The sequence below is a fragment of the Penicillium canescens genome (assembly GCF_028828765.1).
Source record: "Penicillium canescens strain IBT 15451 chromosome Unknown utg000004l_segment0_segment0, whole genome shotgun sequence".
NCBI lineage: Eukaryota > Fungi > Ascomycota > Eurotiomycetes > Eurotiales > Aspergillaceae > Penicillium > Penicillium canescens.
Window position 1 is genome coordinate 2,383,490 of NW_026703966.1, and position 16,551 is coordinate 2,400,040.

The window sequence follows — 16,551 nt, forward strand, 5'->3', positions numbered from 1 at the left end:
AACGGCGGAAGCCTGTGCAACTCGTGCCCTCTACAACTTCATAGATTGATTTAACCGTGTGTGCCCGAGCCATCCCCGCATACAACATGCATTCTGATCGGGTTCGTATACCCAATGAGGTGAACCACGCCCTGTGGGGTCCTTGACATCATCCTATCCGCATCCTGGAGTGGCGCTGATCGATATGCACACACGACAACACGACAGGCACCGTTGTTGTCAGTGCGTTAGAGACTCAAGATTGATAATGGTTACTCAAAATAGTGCCATTCTGCATCAGCAGCCTTTTGAAAAGCACTACAAAGACTCTATCATTATGCAGCCCATCCCTGGCGTCTTGTCTTACCCATACAAAGCACAACGTTATATGCCAATTATTTGTTGCACGAGGCTACGGTTTTTATCCTGCCGTGGGGCACTTAATCAAGATTCTGGCCCCTTGGTTAGGTTCTGACAGGGCCCTCTTGGCCCTGTCTTCTGCAGCATGTGGGCGTATAATGTAACTTGGCCAATAGTTAGGTGCATAGGAAACCTCTCGACCTGAGCAGGGGTCTACATATACATTAGCCACTACACGTAGGACACACTACGCATGCATCTCGTCTCCGAAATGTCGTGCTCGGCTACATGAGTTCAATTCGAATGCCGCATGAGTCTTTAGCTATAAAGCCTCAGGCAACATATCAGCACAGGATTGGCCAAATTAATCCGCCAATCACCTCATATATATATTCTTGCTTAGAATACTTTTTTAGAACACTTTGAACTATTTTGAATGAACATATTGATTCAACCTAGTGTGTATTAAATAACCAATTTGATGTAGACGTCTGTTGCTTGCTCCGACACCGCAGCAAGGCATGACCCCGCCAATCGTAGGGACATTTTAGTCATCCCCGCTTATCAAGCATCAATCCGCCACCGGACCTTGAATTTCTCTCCTACTGAATATCATCTGCCTATAATCTCTCTTGTTCAGATTACACATTGAGCATAGCATAATGGCACCCTTCGTGGAGGAGCCGGCCGAGGAATCTCTGGCTGTGTCGTCCAAGGTAGCGCCCAGCCTTGTCGCACCTGAACCAGGTACGTATACGCAGAATCTCGACTGAACCTACCTGCTAACATTACCCAGAGCACTGCCCAGGCCCCGAGTCCGAACAAGCCGGTCAAGGCGATGCTTGCGCCGGCTGTCCAAACCAACAAATCTGCGCGACCGCACCCAAAGGACCAGATCCCGATATTCCAATCATCACCGAGCGCCTCTCCCAGATTCGGCACAAGATCCTAGTTCTCTCCGGTAAGGGAGGAGTAGGAAAGTCAACATTCTCAACTCTGCTCTCGCACGGCTTCGCCTCAAACCCAGACTCAACGGTCGGCATCATGGACACCGATATCTGCGGACCCTCGATCCCAAAAATGATGGGCGTGGAATCAGAAACAATTCACGTCAGCAATGCGGGCTGGAGTCCAGTCTGGGTGACGGATAACCTCGGCGCAATGAGTGTGCAGTTCATGCTACCCAACCGGGATGACGCGGTCATCTGGCGCGGACCCAAGAAGAACGGACTCATCAAACAATTCCTTAAGGATGTGGACTGGGGCGAGCTCGACTACCTGATTGTCGATACCCCTCCTGGAACCTCCGACGAGCATCTGTCAGTCAACTCTCTTCTGAAAGAATCTGGCGTTGATGGCGCCGTCGTCGTGACTACCCCGCAGGAGGTCTCGTTGCTAGACGTGCGCAAAGAAGTCGACTTTTGTCGCAAGGCTGGCATCCGTGTCCTTGGGCTGGTCGAGAACATGTCCGGATTTGTTTGCCCCAACTGCACACATGAGTCTCAGATCTTCCGTGCGACGACTGGTGGAGGTCGCCGGCTGGCGAAGAAAATGGATATCCCTTTCCTAGGTGCTGTTCCTCTGGACCCCCGGGTCGGCATGGCGTGCGATTTTGGTGAGAGCTTTGTCGACAACTTCCCGGACAGTCCGGCGTCCAAGGCCATCAAGCGTGTCGTACGCGCGGTAGGCAAGGCTATCGGCGAGAACCCGGATGATGTCCTTCCAGAGGATATGATTGAATGAGGTGCTCTTTTTTTTTCGCGTATTTACACAGCGTGGTGCATATGGGTACGGCTTTTATCTTGGCGTTTGGATATAATTGCATAGAACATAATTTGATTGATACCATTGGACGAAATGGAATATGGACATGCAGATCCATTGTAACCAAAACTCTCCATAAACTGTTACTTTCCTCACTCTCCTCCCGGAATCAGTAGGCAGCATAGATCAAAGCCAATTGATCGATCTCGTCACCCGTCTGTCCGACGAAACCAACAACAGCAAACCCATCATCGGCAGTGAACGTCGTACAGCTATCAGTAGCAGTTCCAGCCTCCAGAGTATTACCCGCACTGGTAGTAGCCTTGATATAGAAGTTCCGAGTATGGCTGTCATACTGACCGGTGCAAAGCTCAGTCTTAGTCCAATACTCCCCAGGCCCAAGAGTAAGAGAAACTTCCGAACCCCCAGTGCCACCGTGAGCAAACTCAGTCCCATCAGCCAACTTCACAGCAACAGAATCAAGTCTCTCCGCACCACGGAAAGTAACAACAGAAGCCACAGGCGACGAAGGCAAACTAGGCAAATCACTAAACCAAGTCCCATGAGGACCGCCCGAGAACTGACTCTGCCGCACCGAACTAGAAAGCGACCAGGTAAAGTTCACCAGGATAGGATCATGGTCCGAAAGAACATCACCCAGGTAATCGGGGTTCGTGTTCGTGAATTTGTCGCCAACATAGGCGAAACTCTCCGCTCCCAGAGTGACAATATCAGAGCCTCTGTATAGGATCTTGTCCACAATCTCGCATGTCTCGACCGAAGATGGGTTATCGCACATCAGCGCATCGGCCCCGGCAGTCGGGTACACGCCGTTCTTTTCGAGATCAACCCACGGGTCTGCGAGGTCGTTTTGCGATTTGAAGACGCGCACGCCTGTGTCGTCGGCGCGAGTGTAGCGGCTGTTCGTATCACCCATTACGACGACTGCGTTGCCTGTTGACCAGGTGTCGATGTAGTCCGCTACTTGTTGGAGGTTGGAGTTGCGGGCTGTTTCGTCATCGGCTTCGGTGCTGCGGAGACAGTAAGTTTGTGTTGCTTCATAGTAATTTATGCTAGTTTTGGGGTTGGGTTTCACTTACCCAGCATCGGCATGGACGTTGTAGAAGTCGATGAACACGCCATCGGCAGGATTCCAGCGCATGAAGGTGAATCCCTTGGGAGTCAAGCAATCTGAGCCGGAAGCATCAGAGCACTTATTCCACTTGACGCGTGTGAAGTCAATCCAGTCGGAGTTGGAGATAGTGTTGAGACCACTTCCGATTGCTGCGCCTCCTGATGTTGCGGTGCGGTAGGCATGGTCATCTGTCTCATAGATGTAGGCATGATAATTGAAGTCCTGAAGGTAGGTTGGTTAATATCTACAAGACAAAGATAGAGAACATTGAGTCGTACTTCCTGCAAATGGATGATATCGTAGCCATATTCAGAGAAGTAGGTACCAATTTCCTGCGCATTCTCTGTTTTGGTGCCATTGACATCGTTTGATTGAAGGATCTCAGGCAGACCGGCGACATTGAAGGTCAGCGCGGTGAATTGACCGCTTGTTGCTGCGCTGGCCAATGCTGGGATAAAAGCGCTCAGGAGAATGGGCTTCATTTTTGCGACTCTAGCGTTTATGGTTACTATGGTGTCCCAGGGTGCGTCTCGTCCTTATATAGGCGAGTTGTAATCTACATAGTCGAAAGCTTCTAACCATACCTGGGTTATAGTTGACAAGGACTGCAGAAAACCCTCAGGAGCCAACCAGAAGAACAAGAAGAAAAAATGATCCGTCTTAATGTCACAGATCCAAGGAGAATGGCACCTGAGAACGTGGAGAAGAGGTTGAAAGGTGATTGGGGACTTAAGATGTGTCCTGGACGTTAGCCCTGTGGCATAGATTAAACTATCTAATAAGATTTTGAAGGGAGAACAGGCTTGAAGAATCCAACACGTGGTACAGTTTATGAGCCTTGAATAATAAAGCGACAAGAAGATTTATGCAGCCAAGAAGAAACGGTTCTCACGCTAAGGTATGATTGACAATGCCATTTCCCCATTCTGCCAAAGGCCCGCTTCGGTTAGATGCGTGAACAGGGGGACTCGGAACTTCGGAAAAATTAAATCTGCATTTGAATGCCATTGGAGTATTGGAGAAGCCATTACTGTGCCTTGTTTTGATCCCCTGAAAAGTGTTATACTGTAACGTTACGCAGGACATGTACATGTATACGTAGCTCGTGGGGGCCCTCCATAGGGTGTAGAAGTAAGATTATACTCCGCAAGACCTAGCTCTCTACTGTAAATGACTAAAAATAGAGATATGATATCATAAACGGTACCATAGTATATTGCATGGAAGGCTTAGCCAAGTAAAAGGGGCTACTAGCCCGAACTGGTCTAATATGATACATGGATGCGAAACACGGCTTCATATGAGCCGCCCATGCCGTCCCAGTATATCTTTGCCTTTTAAGACAATGTCTCCGTAGTATTTGTAGTCTGGATCAAGATCCGACGATAGCTCGTCAGGGGATGGTATCCATCATCCGCGACTTCAAGTATAAGATGGAGCAACCAGCAACCCGACGGGGTGAGGGCTTCCCCGTCGCAGCTCCGACTAGCTGCAGGAATTTGCACCTGTACCTGTCGGCCGCCATCCACTGAGCTGATATTTAATTGCGGCACCTGGCCTACAACATTCCAGTCACTAGACCCGGGCTCACGGTACTGGAACCAATTGTAAGTCAGACTGTCACCATCCGGATCCGATGTGGCCGCAGCATTGAACGTGATAGTCGATCCGGCAGCAGCACTAATCTTTAGCGGAGCAAGCTCAGCACTGCCGTTGACTGAGATGATAGGGTGATGATTCGCTTTGCTCATACTCGCCGGGAGAGACCACTGCATCCGAGCAGCGAAATCATTCTGGAAGGCATTTCTCCACCGCCAGACTGTCGCCCGGTTCGAGATGAAGGTTCCATTATTCTTCCCCACGACCCGGTCGGCCGCATCGCTGTAGTGGTTCAAATTCAGGACAGTCGACGGGTTGATCTTCATGTACCGCCCACCCCACGACCCATAGTCAGGCTCCTCAGGGACACCAAGTCCATTTTGAATGAGATACAGGAAGGTCGGGGTATCGCCTTCCATGATGTATTGGTAGTTCGGATAGGCCGCTTTGCCATAGTGACCAATCTGAATATTCTTGCGCAACCAGTCGTGCGAAACTTTGGAGAAATCAGGTCCGCCTTGATCTTCGCCGTAGTAATTTTCTCCAGAGATACCAGTCCAGGCCGCAAGTCCATATTGGTTCCAGCCGTGTGTCGAGGAGATGTAGAGAATGTCTGGGAATTGCTGCCGGATCCATGCGCCGGTATCGTCTTGGTCTGAGACGGCGTAGACGCGAATTCGGGACCGCAAGGCTGAAGCTTCGGTCGCTGAGTATGTGTCGTGGATTTTGTAGAGGACTTGCGCAAGCACGTTGGTTCCTCCCCAGGCGAGAACCCACAGGGGTTGATCGGATTCTTCTTGGAGGCGCTCAAGGAGTAGCTTTCCTCCGTCGCTCAGGGCCACATCCTTGCCCACAGCGGTCATACCATAGCTCTACAGCTTTCGTTAGAGCGTTGCTGAGTGTGGTCCATACATGAACTTACGGTGGCACCTTTGCGCACAAGGCTGCGCATGTGCTTCCCGGATGGATAATGGGAGTCGAGAGGTACATGACGGTTCAGATTATCGGTGATATTCGCATATGCATCGATAATCGACAGCATTTGCTCTGGGTGGACTTCATTCTTCAGCCATGTGGATGTCACGGCCACAATGCCTTCGGTGTGAAACTGATTGGAATAGAGAAGATATCTGGTCAAGGACTCGGCATCATCGGGTTCGTTTGAGATGTCCGAGAGGATGAAAACTCGTGACTTGTTGGGGATTGCCAAGAAAGAGCTGGTGTTTACAGCTTTGGCAAGGGTTTGGACTGTGAATGTCCACAGCACCAGAAATGTAGTAAGGGAAAGCATGGTGTACTCATTGACTGAAGCATATTTCTGGGTTTAACTGAGCTTTTATGATTTATACTACGGGTAAACTTCCGACATGAAGAGAACTATCGTCATTCCCCGCGTTCTGTAGTGGTTAAGCCTACCCGATAAAGCTGTTGTTCCTCAAACAGGAACTCGCAACCACCAATCTGCCGATCAATCTGCAGATCACCTGCCGCTTAGCCTAAATTATGACTACTTGCTCCATCTAGAGCCATTTAATAAAAGAGAGTACCTTATTCTGCCCAGGAGAGGTCTGTATTATTTTTTCATGAGATGATATTGATGAGGGCATACTCTCCTGCTGCATCTATCCCCTGATAAGACTCAATGTTGTATCTAAGCTATTTTAATGATTGTACTCTTCGTTGGGCTACTCCAATAACTACTAGTGTTAATTTCTTCATAGTCTCTTTCGGCCTATTTCTTTATCAACCGACAATTCTATTGAGATTTACTGTCCGCATGAAAGAGTAAGAGGATGCGCCTGCTTGGAAAGTGAATATCGACACAGGTCTTTTGACTACCTGCAGTATTCAACTTCATTGCAATCGATGCTATGTCACGTGGGCGACAACTTGGTAGAGTTGGACTTATGGCCAAACATCTCCCGAAGATGATTTCAATCTGCAAGACAAGGGCATCCGGTATTTTGGATACGAGCCTCTTGTGTATGGCGAGAGTCCGGTCAGCCACCTCCCGCCAGTGTATAACATGATCCGTAATCGCAAATCCCTTCTCATTATGCCACTTAAACCCTCTGACCGGACAAAGCTTTCCATCTTGCTTCCTCACCTCCCCATCTACCAGCACAGTGTCGATATCACGTACGCTCGAGTGCAAAACAATGGCCATGACCGGATCCCGTTGGGCGACACACACCATAGCTGGGCTGAAAACATCAAACACTACCAGGTCTGCCTTTTTGCCCACTTTGATGCTACCGATGTCATTCTCCATTCCAAGTGCACGCGCGCCCTGAACGGTCCCCAAGTTAAACGCATCGACCGTCTTGTGAGAAACTTCTCGCCGCCACTGGCTGTTTCGTATGTGAGTGTCACTCTCCAAACCCCTTGCAGTCTGCAATGCTTGGCGCATCTCATTTACCATGCTCCCGCTTGTCGCAGAATGACAATCGACACCGATAGAGCAAATTTATCACGCATGCCGCCGAGAGTCAAAGGATAACAGGACCATAGATGAAATTCACAGATTGTGAAGCAATGAGCCGATGGGTGGCACCCCTTTCAAATCACTACAAATTCTTGAATAAGCAAAGCTGGAGGAATCAAAACAACAAATAACATGCTTTATAGTAAAAATTCACCAAGAAAATCCCTAAAAGTCTAAGGGCTTCATCAGCTGCACAATTTCATCAGCAACGCGGTGCTGGCACGTTGGGTCGCTGAGTAGCGCATAACTAAGTATGCCCATAGCTTCCTCAAGGTATTCGCATTTCTGAGGGAATACCTCATTCCAATAGCCAGGGGGTTTCGAGGTGACGATGGGATGGTTGGGAAAGTACACACAAACATCATCTCCAAGCATTTTGAGCTTATGTGTTCTTTTAGCAAGTACAATTAGCGCATCGCTTACCTGGGGCCCAGAGCCTGGGCAATGATGCAAAACTGTGATTTGCGCATCAAGGGTTAGCAGGAAGTCTTCACACGCTTGCTCGTAGTTTGGGATGAGTCGTTCTGTCCAACCTGGAGCGGAACTGTCCCACCAAGCCATGGTTGCAAGTACCTAGATCACTTTACTGTAGATTATAGGTACTGGGAATTGTAACAGTGCAGAGACCGATATCTGCATGAGCACTCGAGGTGGTTTGATCGGGCCTATTTATGTGTTTCCACCGGGGAATTGCTAGGATTAAATTTGACCAAGGTTAACAAACCAACAAAGAATGGATAAGTAACAAGTTGCAAGAGACATGGATTTATCTCTATCTCCTTTGTGCTCGTGAACAATAGTTTTTAGGACAACCACTATGTTCTTTATCGGGCAAGGAATGCGATTGGCCGTATTTGGCCCTGGGACAACTTTGAAATCACTAAGGAAGAATGAACCACACAGATAAAACAATCCATTGAAATTCTAACACATCTGCATCTCTGCAGAGAGTGTAGGCTCTCGGAAAATTATCTAGTCCAACTTAGGTGCACACGTCTCGGACAGTATAGTATGTACATGTCAGCTAATGCCATCCTTGTCACTCAGTTACCCCATGAATTTCCGACAGTGAACGAGCCATGCTGACGAATATCACGACTGGAACTACCAACGTAAATGCTGAATTTGCCGGTAGGGACAACCCATTTCTGCGTCGTCACATCCCAGTAACTGAGATCACGCCGGGTGAGCTCGAAAATGGCTCTGCTCGATTGTTTCGGCTCAAGCCTGAGTTTCTGGAACCCGCGAAGTTGCTTGGGCGGAGTACTCGGTGCCGAGTTTGGCAGGCCGATGTAAAGCTGTGCAATCTCAGCACCAGCTACCTTACCTGTATTGCGCACAGTAGTAGAAATTGTGCCGACAGACTTGAATAGATCTGCTGGGCCTCCCGGAATGACCTTGCCAGTTGACGGTCCCGCTCTGGCGTGTACATCAACTGCAATTCCGGTGTAGTCAAACTTTGTGTAAGACAAGCCGTATCCAAACTCGTAGCGAGGAGTGATCCCATTCTGGTCGAAATGACGGTAGTCAATGAACAGGCCCTCAGTGAAGTCATCAACTTGTGCGTCATTCCAGGTTGCTCCGTAGTCTCCGGCGGCTTTGGCGATCGTGTAAGGAAGCTTGCCGCTTGGGGAGACGGTTCCGTACAGCACGTCTACCAACGCATTTCCGCTTTCCTGGCCTGGTAGTCCTGCCCAGACAATTGCCTTCACGGACGGCAGTGCCAGGATTGTCTCCAGTGTCACTGGACCAACACTGTGGACAACAACGATTACATGTTTGTTGACAGCTGCGACAGACTTGACGAGCTCATTTCCATTGTGCCAAGGGTCAAGGTTGTTTCTGTCTCCGGCATTGCCCTCAACTGTGATGTACCTGTAATTTAAGTTAATAAAAATGGCATCGCTGGTCAAAGATATGGACTAGCTCACCCTTCACCTGCATCTGAATTGATGAAGACCACGGCAGTCTCGGCCGCAGCTGCAGCGGAGGCTGCATCGGAAGTGCTATCGGTGGTGCTCTGAATAATCTTTGTGCCGTCCTTCTTGGCCTGAACTTGAATTGCATCGAGAGGCGCGACGAGATACTAGACCAGTGTCGTTAGCAAGTCAGGGGTCTTTCATGTCCGAACGATTTGAAACATACCGGGAACTGCGCGGTGCCACTGCCCCATCCCATAGCTAATGTGCCGTTGTTGCAGCCTCGATCACTGCATGCGTTGGGTCCATCCGGGTTAACAGCAGCATCCTCTCCAATGATGGCCAGGCTCTTGGGTCGTCGAAGGGGTAGAGCGTCGCCCGCATTTTTTAAAAGAACGATAGAGTCACGGGCGACAGTGCGAACAACGCTGGCATGATCCCCCGTCACATCAACAGTCGCTTTGCCACCATCCCAGGAGCTAAACGAGACCTTTGGGTAGCCCTGGTCCTGGCCAAGGAGATACCAAGCAGCCAAAATACGAGTAACCATGTTGTCGAGGCGGGCTTGTGGGACCGAGCCGTCGGCCACAGCTTTGGCTAGATTTGATCCCCAGAAGATGCTGCCGGGTGGAGAGTTGAAGTCACTGCCAGGCATGGTCATGTCAAGACCGACTAATGCGCTATTGACGGTACTGTGCTGCGCATTCCAGTCGCTTACCACATATCCAGGGAATCCGAGCTCCTTCTTCATGAGCTCATTTAGGATGGCATCGCTCTCGCAGGCCCAGGTCTCGTTGACCTTGTTATAAGAGCACATCACTGACGCGACATTGGCCTTGACAGCGTTCATAAACGGCCATACGTATAGCTCGTGCGCGGCCCGATCACCAATGTTGGAGCTAATGGTATCCCGGTTATGCTCTTGCTCGTTGCCAAGCCAGTGCTACATAACATGTCAGAGCAAGGTTAATCGAAAGACACGTAGGATCACAAACCTTGGCACAGGCTTGAACACCCGAGTCCTGCATGCCTTGGATTGTCTCTTCCATGGCGACACCACTGAGATACGGGTCAACCGAGAATCCTTCCCAGTTTCTACCACCATTGGGATTCTTGCCCAGAGGTCCAGCTACTGGACCTAGTTGCACATGGACACCGAGACCTTTCGCCTCTGCGCCCATCGCAGCACCGCGTGCATACAGAAGACTACGGTCCCATGTTGCCCCTGCGTTGATCCCTGCCGGGAATGCTGTTACCGGGTTGGCAAAGCGAATACCCAAAGGAGAGTCTTGGAGGCACAAAGAAGGATAGTCAATTGAGCTGGGAGCATAGGTATTGCCCACGCAAGGCCCTCCCTCCCAGGTCACGCCGGTGACAATGCCAACTTTCTCAGTCTGGTTCAGCTTTTGCAGAGCTGCTCTGGCTCTTGAGTAAGCTGAATCCCAGCCAGCACTTCCCGAACCATAGGCGTGAACGGTGGCGCTTAAAGCTAGCGCTGAGAAAAGGAGATGTTGCATGGTTCTCGTCGCTGTCGAAGACACCCTAGACAAATTTCCCCTCGGACGCGCGGATTTGGCCCTTTTAAACCCCTTTCATGAGAATGCGCTTAAATTCCTCACGGACAAACCCCCTCATTTCAGTCCTCCATGGCGTTCTGGCCGCCATGCTGGGTGCCAGACTGGATTTGAATACATGAAAGTGGGCAAACGGGCCGGCCACTGTACTGAATCAGGAAGCACAAACTAATCTCCGCGTTGGGGGTGGCACCCCTGGACAGCTGCGTTACACTGGGGTATGAGAGGAAATAGGGTTAGCTCTCCGATGGCGCTCTCGGGCCCTGTCGAAGCCCCTTGTTGATTGGGTGGCGGAACTTCGGAATGTAGACAACAAAAGTGACTTCGGCCATTCGACGTAGCGTGAGAATAGTTCTCTTTTGCCGTTAGATTCTGCAACCCTGCACGGCTTATACCCCGCGTTTTGCTGTTAATTGCCGATACTCCGCGTAGCTTGGCATCGTCCCGTCCCTGTCTGTTTCCATCGTTATTGGTCTTAACTGGAGCGAACCCAATGGGGTCCTGCACTAAGCAAAAAGACATCCATCGGCTTTTTTGATCAAGCAATCAGAGTCTAAGCTCCTGCCATGTGCACCCCTCGCCAGGTATCGCATGTAACAGTTTTGTGGACGTGGGGGTTGTATTCTGTCCAGGAACTTTGATACTCTCGTCGCTCTTGGCCTTCTACTATTTAATACGTGTATATACCAGGAGAAGCCACGACGGGAGTTTACTTCTCAAATGAATTGTGACACCTCACAGAAATGGTATAAGTAATTCAATATATTCATTTTGTAAACAGTTCAATATAAATATAAAAATAAAGTTAAGACACGCCCAAAAGGATGTGACTTAAGTCAAATATCCTGGGCGTGTCCAATTAGATGGAACCCAACCCTGCAGCTGCCGGCAGGGCAATTGGATCAGGAACATTAGGCTCAATCTCAAATCGAATCTGGGCTGAGCCGTTGTAGGACCAAACAACAATTTGGGTGACGCACATAGTACCTCGAGTAAAAGCCGCTAGAATAAGAGCAGCAACTCCTTTGCCCAAAACTTAGTGCCGAGGAGTTCCTGATATTCGATGCTACCGTGTCGGAACTTCTTACAGGGCACCTCCCAGGCGTCTGACCACAAAGTCCCTTTTCTAGGGTAGAGTACTTCCTCTATATATGGTGCGAGCCCTTCGTTTATAACATTTGTAAACATGACATGCCTCAGAGTATCAATGCTGTAGTCGTTTGTATATAAAGCCTGAGCGATAACGTTCCAATGCTGACCACCTTTTTTTCAAATACTTTTGCCAATGATGATTCCCCGTCCAATAAGATGTTCATAACTGCTCCACGCATTTTCATTTTCTGGTTGATCCGCGTAAACGTGAAACCGCCGAAGGCTCGTATAGCGATACTGATCCTCACCTCGGGGTATATTTGTGCTCGAGGGGTCGCCGCCTTGGAGTTCCACGGGATCGTCCGCGGCCATGTCGTATTCCTTGTGCCAACTTTCTCAAGCTCGTCTAGGGTTAGCCATGAGCGACCAATCGGACAATCCGGCTTGTTTGGGTCATCAATCCAAGCTTGGAAATTGGCGCCTAATTCTCGATACTTGGCAATCTTCTCTTTGGTCGGCTTGCGAGGAACCGGACAATGAGAGTCCGGCCGAAGAGCTTCCGGCTGAGGAGTCGGACTAGGAGAGTCCGGCCGAGGAGCTTTCGGCCGAGGCGACCCCTCACGGGAGGTACCAGGACTCCAGCTCCAGTAAGGGACCTGATCTCTACTGGAGCTGGCTATCGGTAATGGAGAACGGTGGACGGGGGATGGTGGGTTGGAGCGCGCGCGCTTACTCGGTCTGCTCAACCCAGAGCCCCCGCTGTGTGAAGAGGAACCCTGCTGTCCCTCGACATATTCGGGGTCTTCCTCCTCCTGTAAGCACCAACGCTTCCTCTTCGAGCTAATACTTGGCCTTGGGCTGTTACCGCCTTCTTGAGGATCTTTCCCATTGTCCTCGTCCATGGGATCAGCTTGATTGTTGGATCCTCTTCCACTGAGGTTAGCTTCATTCACCGCATGCGTGAGGCCTGTGGAGGAAGTATTTGATGAAGTTCTTGAAGGGGGAAGAGGTGGGTAATTCTCTCCCTCCTCGTTCTCCTCGGTTTGCTGGTTCTCTTCTGTTTGCTAGTTCTCCTGGTTCACCTGCCCTTCTCCGTTGTCCTGAGGACCAACATTCTGCAAAATGGCTTGACGCTGGCCATTATCTTGATTCTGATGTGTCGATTGACTTGGGCGGTTAGATTGGGATAGGCCTTCGGTATTAGCTTCTTCATCATCACAGTTGCACATGCGTCCCAAGCGCCCCAAGCACTTCACCTTGCCGCAAAACTTCTTGAACATTTTGGCGATGATCAGTTATATTGCTTGTATATTATTCAAACAAATAAAAAAAGAGATGAAACAAAGTTATGGCGTTGGTATAATGTGACAAAGTAGCTTCTGTGTTGGAAAACGACCAGAATGAGGCAACTTGTATAAAACTGGAACAGTGCAATCTTGCTTAACTTGGTTTCCTTTGCCAGAGAAAAAAGCAAAACGAAAATAGGAACACTAATTATAAGAATAAATTGAGATCGTAACAAAGCCTCGAACAATGAAGACAACAATAACTATACGAAAGTAGCTCGAGGTCCAGATAAAGAGGCTGAAACACGGGTAGGTTGGAGAGTAAATGACATTGATGGTAGGTACACAAATGAGTTTAACGTTATTTAAGGGTAAAAGATATTCCAAGAATCGCAAAATATCATATCCATGAGCTAACAAGGACAAAGAACACACTCTCATCAGGCTTCTCGAGCAGTCCATTTCTCGCTATGGTGACCATTGCCTATTTCTTGCAAGCTCTCCATTTTGGCGGGCTGGGGTTGAGCATTCATGTAACTGGAGTATTTATGTTCAATGATTTTTTTTTTTCGTCCTGTTTCTTTGTGAGGTAGACGGAGCGTAGAGATCACACTATATACCGGGGTGCTGTGTGGCACCATGATACCATGACAAGTCGAAAAGGAGAGGGAGGTACACTTTCGCCGCCCAATCATATTTCAAATTACCATTCAAGGTAGACTGCAATTCAAGCATGCAAGATAATTGGGGACATGGATGAGTCTGCTATGCCTGGAGGGATCAAATTCTCACGTTTGGACCATCAAAAGTAAGGCATAATCAGGCCTTTATAATCCCCACCACCTCAAACAAAGAATCGACCACAAAATCCGCCCCCAATTCCTGACAAGCCTCCCGATCTCCGTACCCATACCGACACCAGCAAACCTTACTCCCAATATTTCTTGCGAACTGAATATCTGCCACCGTATCACCCACCACTAGCACTTTCTCCGGCTCAAGCTGCCCCGCCCCATATCTCTCGCGTAAGACGGGGGCCAAAACATCCACGAAACTGGCAGGATCCGGCTTGCGCTTAGCCCCGGGGGTCTTATCGCCAATAATTAAATCTTCAGGCACATAGCCAGCTAGATTATTCCGCTCAAGGGCAGTTTTCACCGCTGCTACCCCCTTGTTGCTCACGATTGCGATAGGGACCTTATGGGAGTTGAGCTCAGTAAGAAGATCCTTGGCGCCAGGGAAGGCTTTGATAAGTGATTGACCGTGGGTGGAATAGAGGGCGCGATATTTTTCAATCCATTCGTCCTCGTCGGTCGGCGTATATTCGTCGGGTGACGGATGCAGAGTCTTGAAGGTGTCTGCCAAACCGGCACCGCTGGCGATAAGACGGTAAATCTCAGCTTCGAGAGGAATCTGGGTGGGAAGGAGGGCTTCGAAGGTGAGTTTGATGGTTTGGGAAATAGATTCATGTGTATCGAAGAGAGTGCCGTCGAAGTCGAAGATAGCGAGGGATATCATCTCGAGGGGTGAGTAGATCTAAGGTAGTAGAATGGACATTATAATTTTGAAAAGAGTTGATGTAGATCAAAAGTAGCGCTAGAATGGCCAACGACCAAGTTAGATTGAGTCAGATCCTTTAATAATCTTGGCTACAATCGGTAGCGACGGATCTTTCATGGTTAGTGACGTGGCTTATGCAGCTAAAGTGCTGATGTTACACTCAGACAAGTAGTTTGCGCGCTTAAACGCCGCCACTGGCTTTGAGATAGGGAAAACTAGAAGGACCCCGCCATTTGCAAAACGTCTTAGGGAAGACGTAGTATTTGATTTATTAACGTCTACGGTGTAGTTACGCCAGTTGACAAGATGAAGAAGTGAAGGAATCAAGCCAATCCCCTAAGGTGGGCATGTTGAACAAGCCGGTAATTGTTGGGAAGACTCTCGTAGTACTCATAGAATAGGAGTTTAAGACCATGAAATATGATTGCCCAGCATCGCCCGAACTTCGTGTTTGACTCTTCAAGAAAATTTCGGAAATTTCCAAGTTGTTCTATAGCAGCCGAAAGATCTGCTTTTTTCGTTGTCTCGGCTACGGTATGATCAATCATATTTTGGTCGCCTGCAAGACGTCGTTGTACCCGAAGAAAGAATAATCTGCGAAGCTGTTTTGATTTTGTCTCGGCGCGACAATCCAACTGTTGAAAATATGGAAGTGCAAGCTCAAAATTGAGTTTGCAATCAGTTTCTACTAGCTCAGTGACTTCTTGGAATACCGACAAAGTCGGATAGGCGGCCATTGCTTGGAGGACGCTATTTCACGGTCAGCCACTGGCCTAGCTAGTACTACAGAGGCTCAAGGAATGGCTACCAATCATACTTTGAGTAAAATAACTGGGCAATATAGCAGAAGAACAAGTGGTGTTGGAAATGAATACGTGGACATTGAGCAGATAGAAGGTCTGGGAGCCTGGATTATATAGCCCCATGAGGAATGGGAAGGGCGCTACTACCCCATTTTAAAAGCCGCGAAAGCACCAAACTGCTTTTAATGCATTTGACTTCAGCCTCTCTCGTCCAGTAGATATAGTTGTTAGCGCTTGCAAAACCTAAGAATCAGGTGCTCTAGGTCCGTGATGTACCAATCTACATGCACTGGTTCGCCGGTCCCTAGACTGCAAACTGCACAGCCTACTGTTTTGTTTAGCTGTTAATCATATCGCTTTGCGTGTCAGATCTATAGGCCATAATTTTGTTGTAAGTTTCTGGAAGACATCACATGGATATTCAACGGTTTAGGGATTGTATCCAGTAAACGGTTATTTAAGAGGGAGCGGCCGGGCTTATATAGATATAGCGTAAAGTTTAATACAGCAAGAAAGCACAGTTCTTACAGCAATAGACATAATCCTGTGGAACAGAGGGCAGTAAGACACCATTTTATTCCCAGTACTAATATAAATTGGTATGTGTTCAAGTCGAGCTAACAGGCGATCACTTGTGGGGTTATCTCGTTTCTTTTCCACTATTTCTTTTCTGAGTAGCTTAATTCATAAATATAATATGTAAGTGTGCTCCCCATTGAAGCGCCATCAGAATTCAAACTCTAACAGTGACTGGAAAGCTCCTGCTTCTGCCCCAGACGTGACACCAACGAGGCGGAACCTAGAGCTAGCCGCCTCGAACAGCCGAACAAAATCACCGATAGTCCGTTCGCGAGCAATATGAGCTGCCAGCATGAACTGATCCTCAATTCTGGGCAGATGTTAGTCCCATTATCAATGTCGCAAGAACCGCACCTTACAAAATCATTTTATCTGTCAGTGCGTTCAGCCTCTTAGCAGGCGGGTCCAGCAAGATT

At 48.8% G+C, this 16,551-nt stretch overlaps 8 protein-coding genes across 8 annotated transcripts; 2 read left to right on the forward strand and 6 right to left on the reverse strand.

Annotated features, from left to right (window-relative positions):
- Positions 1–1,001: 1,001 nt before the first annotated feature.
- On the forward strand, positions 1,002–2,082 carry nbp35 (Fe-S cluster-binding ATPase; the record flags this gene model as incomplete). The annotated part of the gene is made up of 2 exons (XM_058515010.1): positions 1,002–1,086; positions 1,136–2,082. 2 exons carry the CDS (start codon positions 1,002–1,004, stop codon positions 2,080–2,082), a joined length of 1,032 nt encoding a protein of 343 aa, XP_058372188.1.
- A 190-nt stretch (positions 2,083–2,272) lies between these two features.
- Positions 2,273–3,720, reverse strand: N7446_006263 (endonuclease/exonuclease/phosphatase family protein; the record flags this gene model as incomplete). The annotated part of the gene is made up of 3 exons (XM_058515011.1): positions 2,273–3,134; positions 3,204–3,460; positions 3,517–3,720. The coding sequence occupies 3 exons, from the start codon at positions 3,718–3,720 to the stop codon at positions 2,273–2,275; spliced, it is 1,323 nt and encodes a 440-aa protein (XP_058372189.1).
- An 855-nt stretch (positions 3,721–4,575) lies between these two features.
- On the reverse strand, positions 4,576–6,128 carry N7446_006264 (DUF1593 domain-containing protein; the record flags this gene model as incomplete). The annotated part of the gene is made up of 2 exons (XM_058515012.1): positions 4,576–5,709; positions 5,760–6,128. 2 exons carry the CDS (start codon positions 6,126–6,128, stop codon positions 4,576–4,578), a joined length of 1,503 nt encoding a protein of 500 aa, XP_058372190.1.
- A 765-nt stretch (positions 6,129–6,893) lies between these two features.
- On the forward strand, positions 6,894–7,297 carry N7446_006265 (uncharacterized protein; the record flags this gene model as incomplete). Its single annotated transcript, XM_058515013.1, has 2 exons — positions 6,894–7,199; positions 7,277–7,297. 2 exons carry the CDS (start codon positions 6,894–6,896, stop codon positions 7,295–7,297), a joined length of 327 nt encoding a protein of 108 aa, XP_058372191.1.
- Positions 7,298–7,487: 190 nt separating this feature from the next.
- N7446_006266 (uncharacterized protein) lies at positions 7,488–7,883 on the reverse strand (the record flags this gene model as incomplete). The annotated part of the gene is made up of 2 exons (XM_058515014.1): positions 7,488–7,703; positions 7,746–7,883. 2 exons carry the CDS (start codon positions 7,881–7,883, stop codon positions 7,488–7,490), a joined length of 354 nt encoding a protein of 117 aa, XP_058372192.1.
- Positions 7,884–8,365: 482 nt separating this feature from the next.
- Positions 8,366–10,758, reverse strand: N7446_006267 (beta-glucosidase; the record flags this gene model as incomplete). Its single annotated transcript, XM_058515015.1, has 4 exons — positions 8,366–9,197; positions 9,254–9,408; positions 9,468–10,184; positions 10,237–10,758. The coding sequence occupies 4 exons, from the start codon at positions 10,756–10,758 to the stop codon at positions 8,366–8,368; spliced, it is 2,226 nt and encodes a 741-aa protein (XP_058372193.1).
- Positions 10,759–11,674: 916 nt separating this feature from the next.
- On the reverse strand, positions 11,675–13,187 carry N7446_006268 (uncharacterized protein; the record flags this gene model as incomplete). Its single annotated transcript, XM_058515016.1, has 4 exons — positions 11,675–11,817; positions 11,904–12,048; positions 12,093–12,971; positions 13,020–13,187. 4 exons carry the CDS (start codon positions 13,185–13,187, stop codon positions 11,675–11,677), a joined length of 1,335 nt encoding a protein of 444 aa, XP_058372194.1.
- An 825-nt stretch (positions 13,188–14,012) lies between these two features.
- On the reverse strand, positions 14,013–14,711 carry N7446_006269 (HAD family hydrolase; the record flags this gene model as incomplete). The annotated part of the gene is made up of 1 exon (XM_058515017.1): positions 14,013–14,711. The coding sequence occupies one exon, from the start codon at positions 14,709–14,711 to the stop codon at positions 14,013–14,015; it is 699 nt and encodes a 232-aa protein (XP_058372195.1).
- Between the last annotated feature and the right edge of the window lie 1,840 nt (positions 14,712–16,551).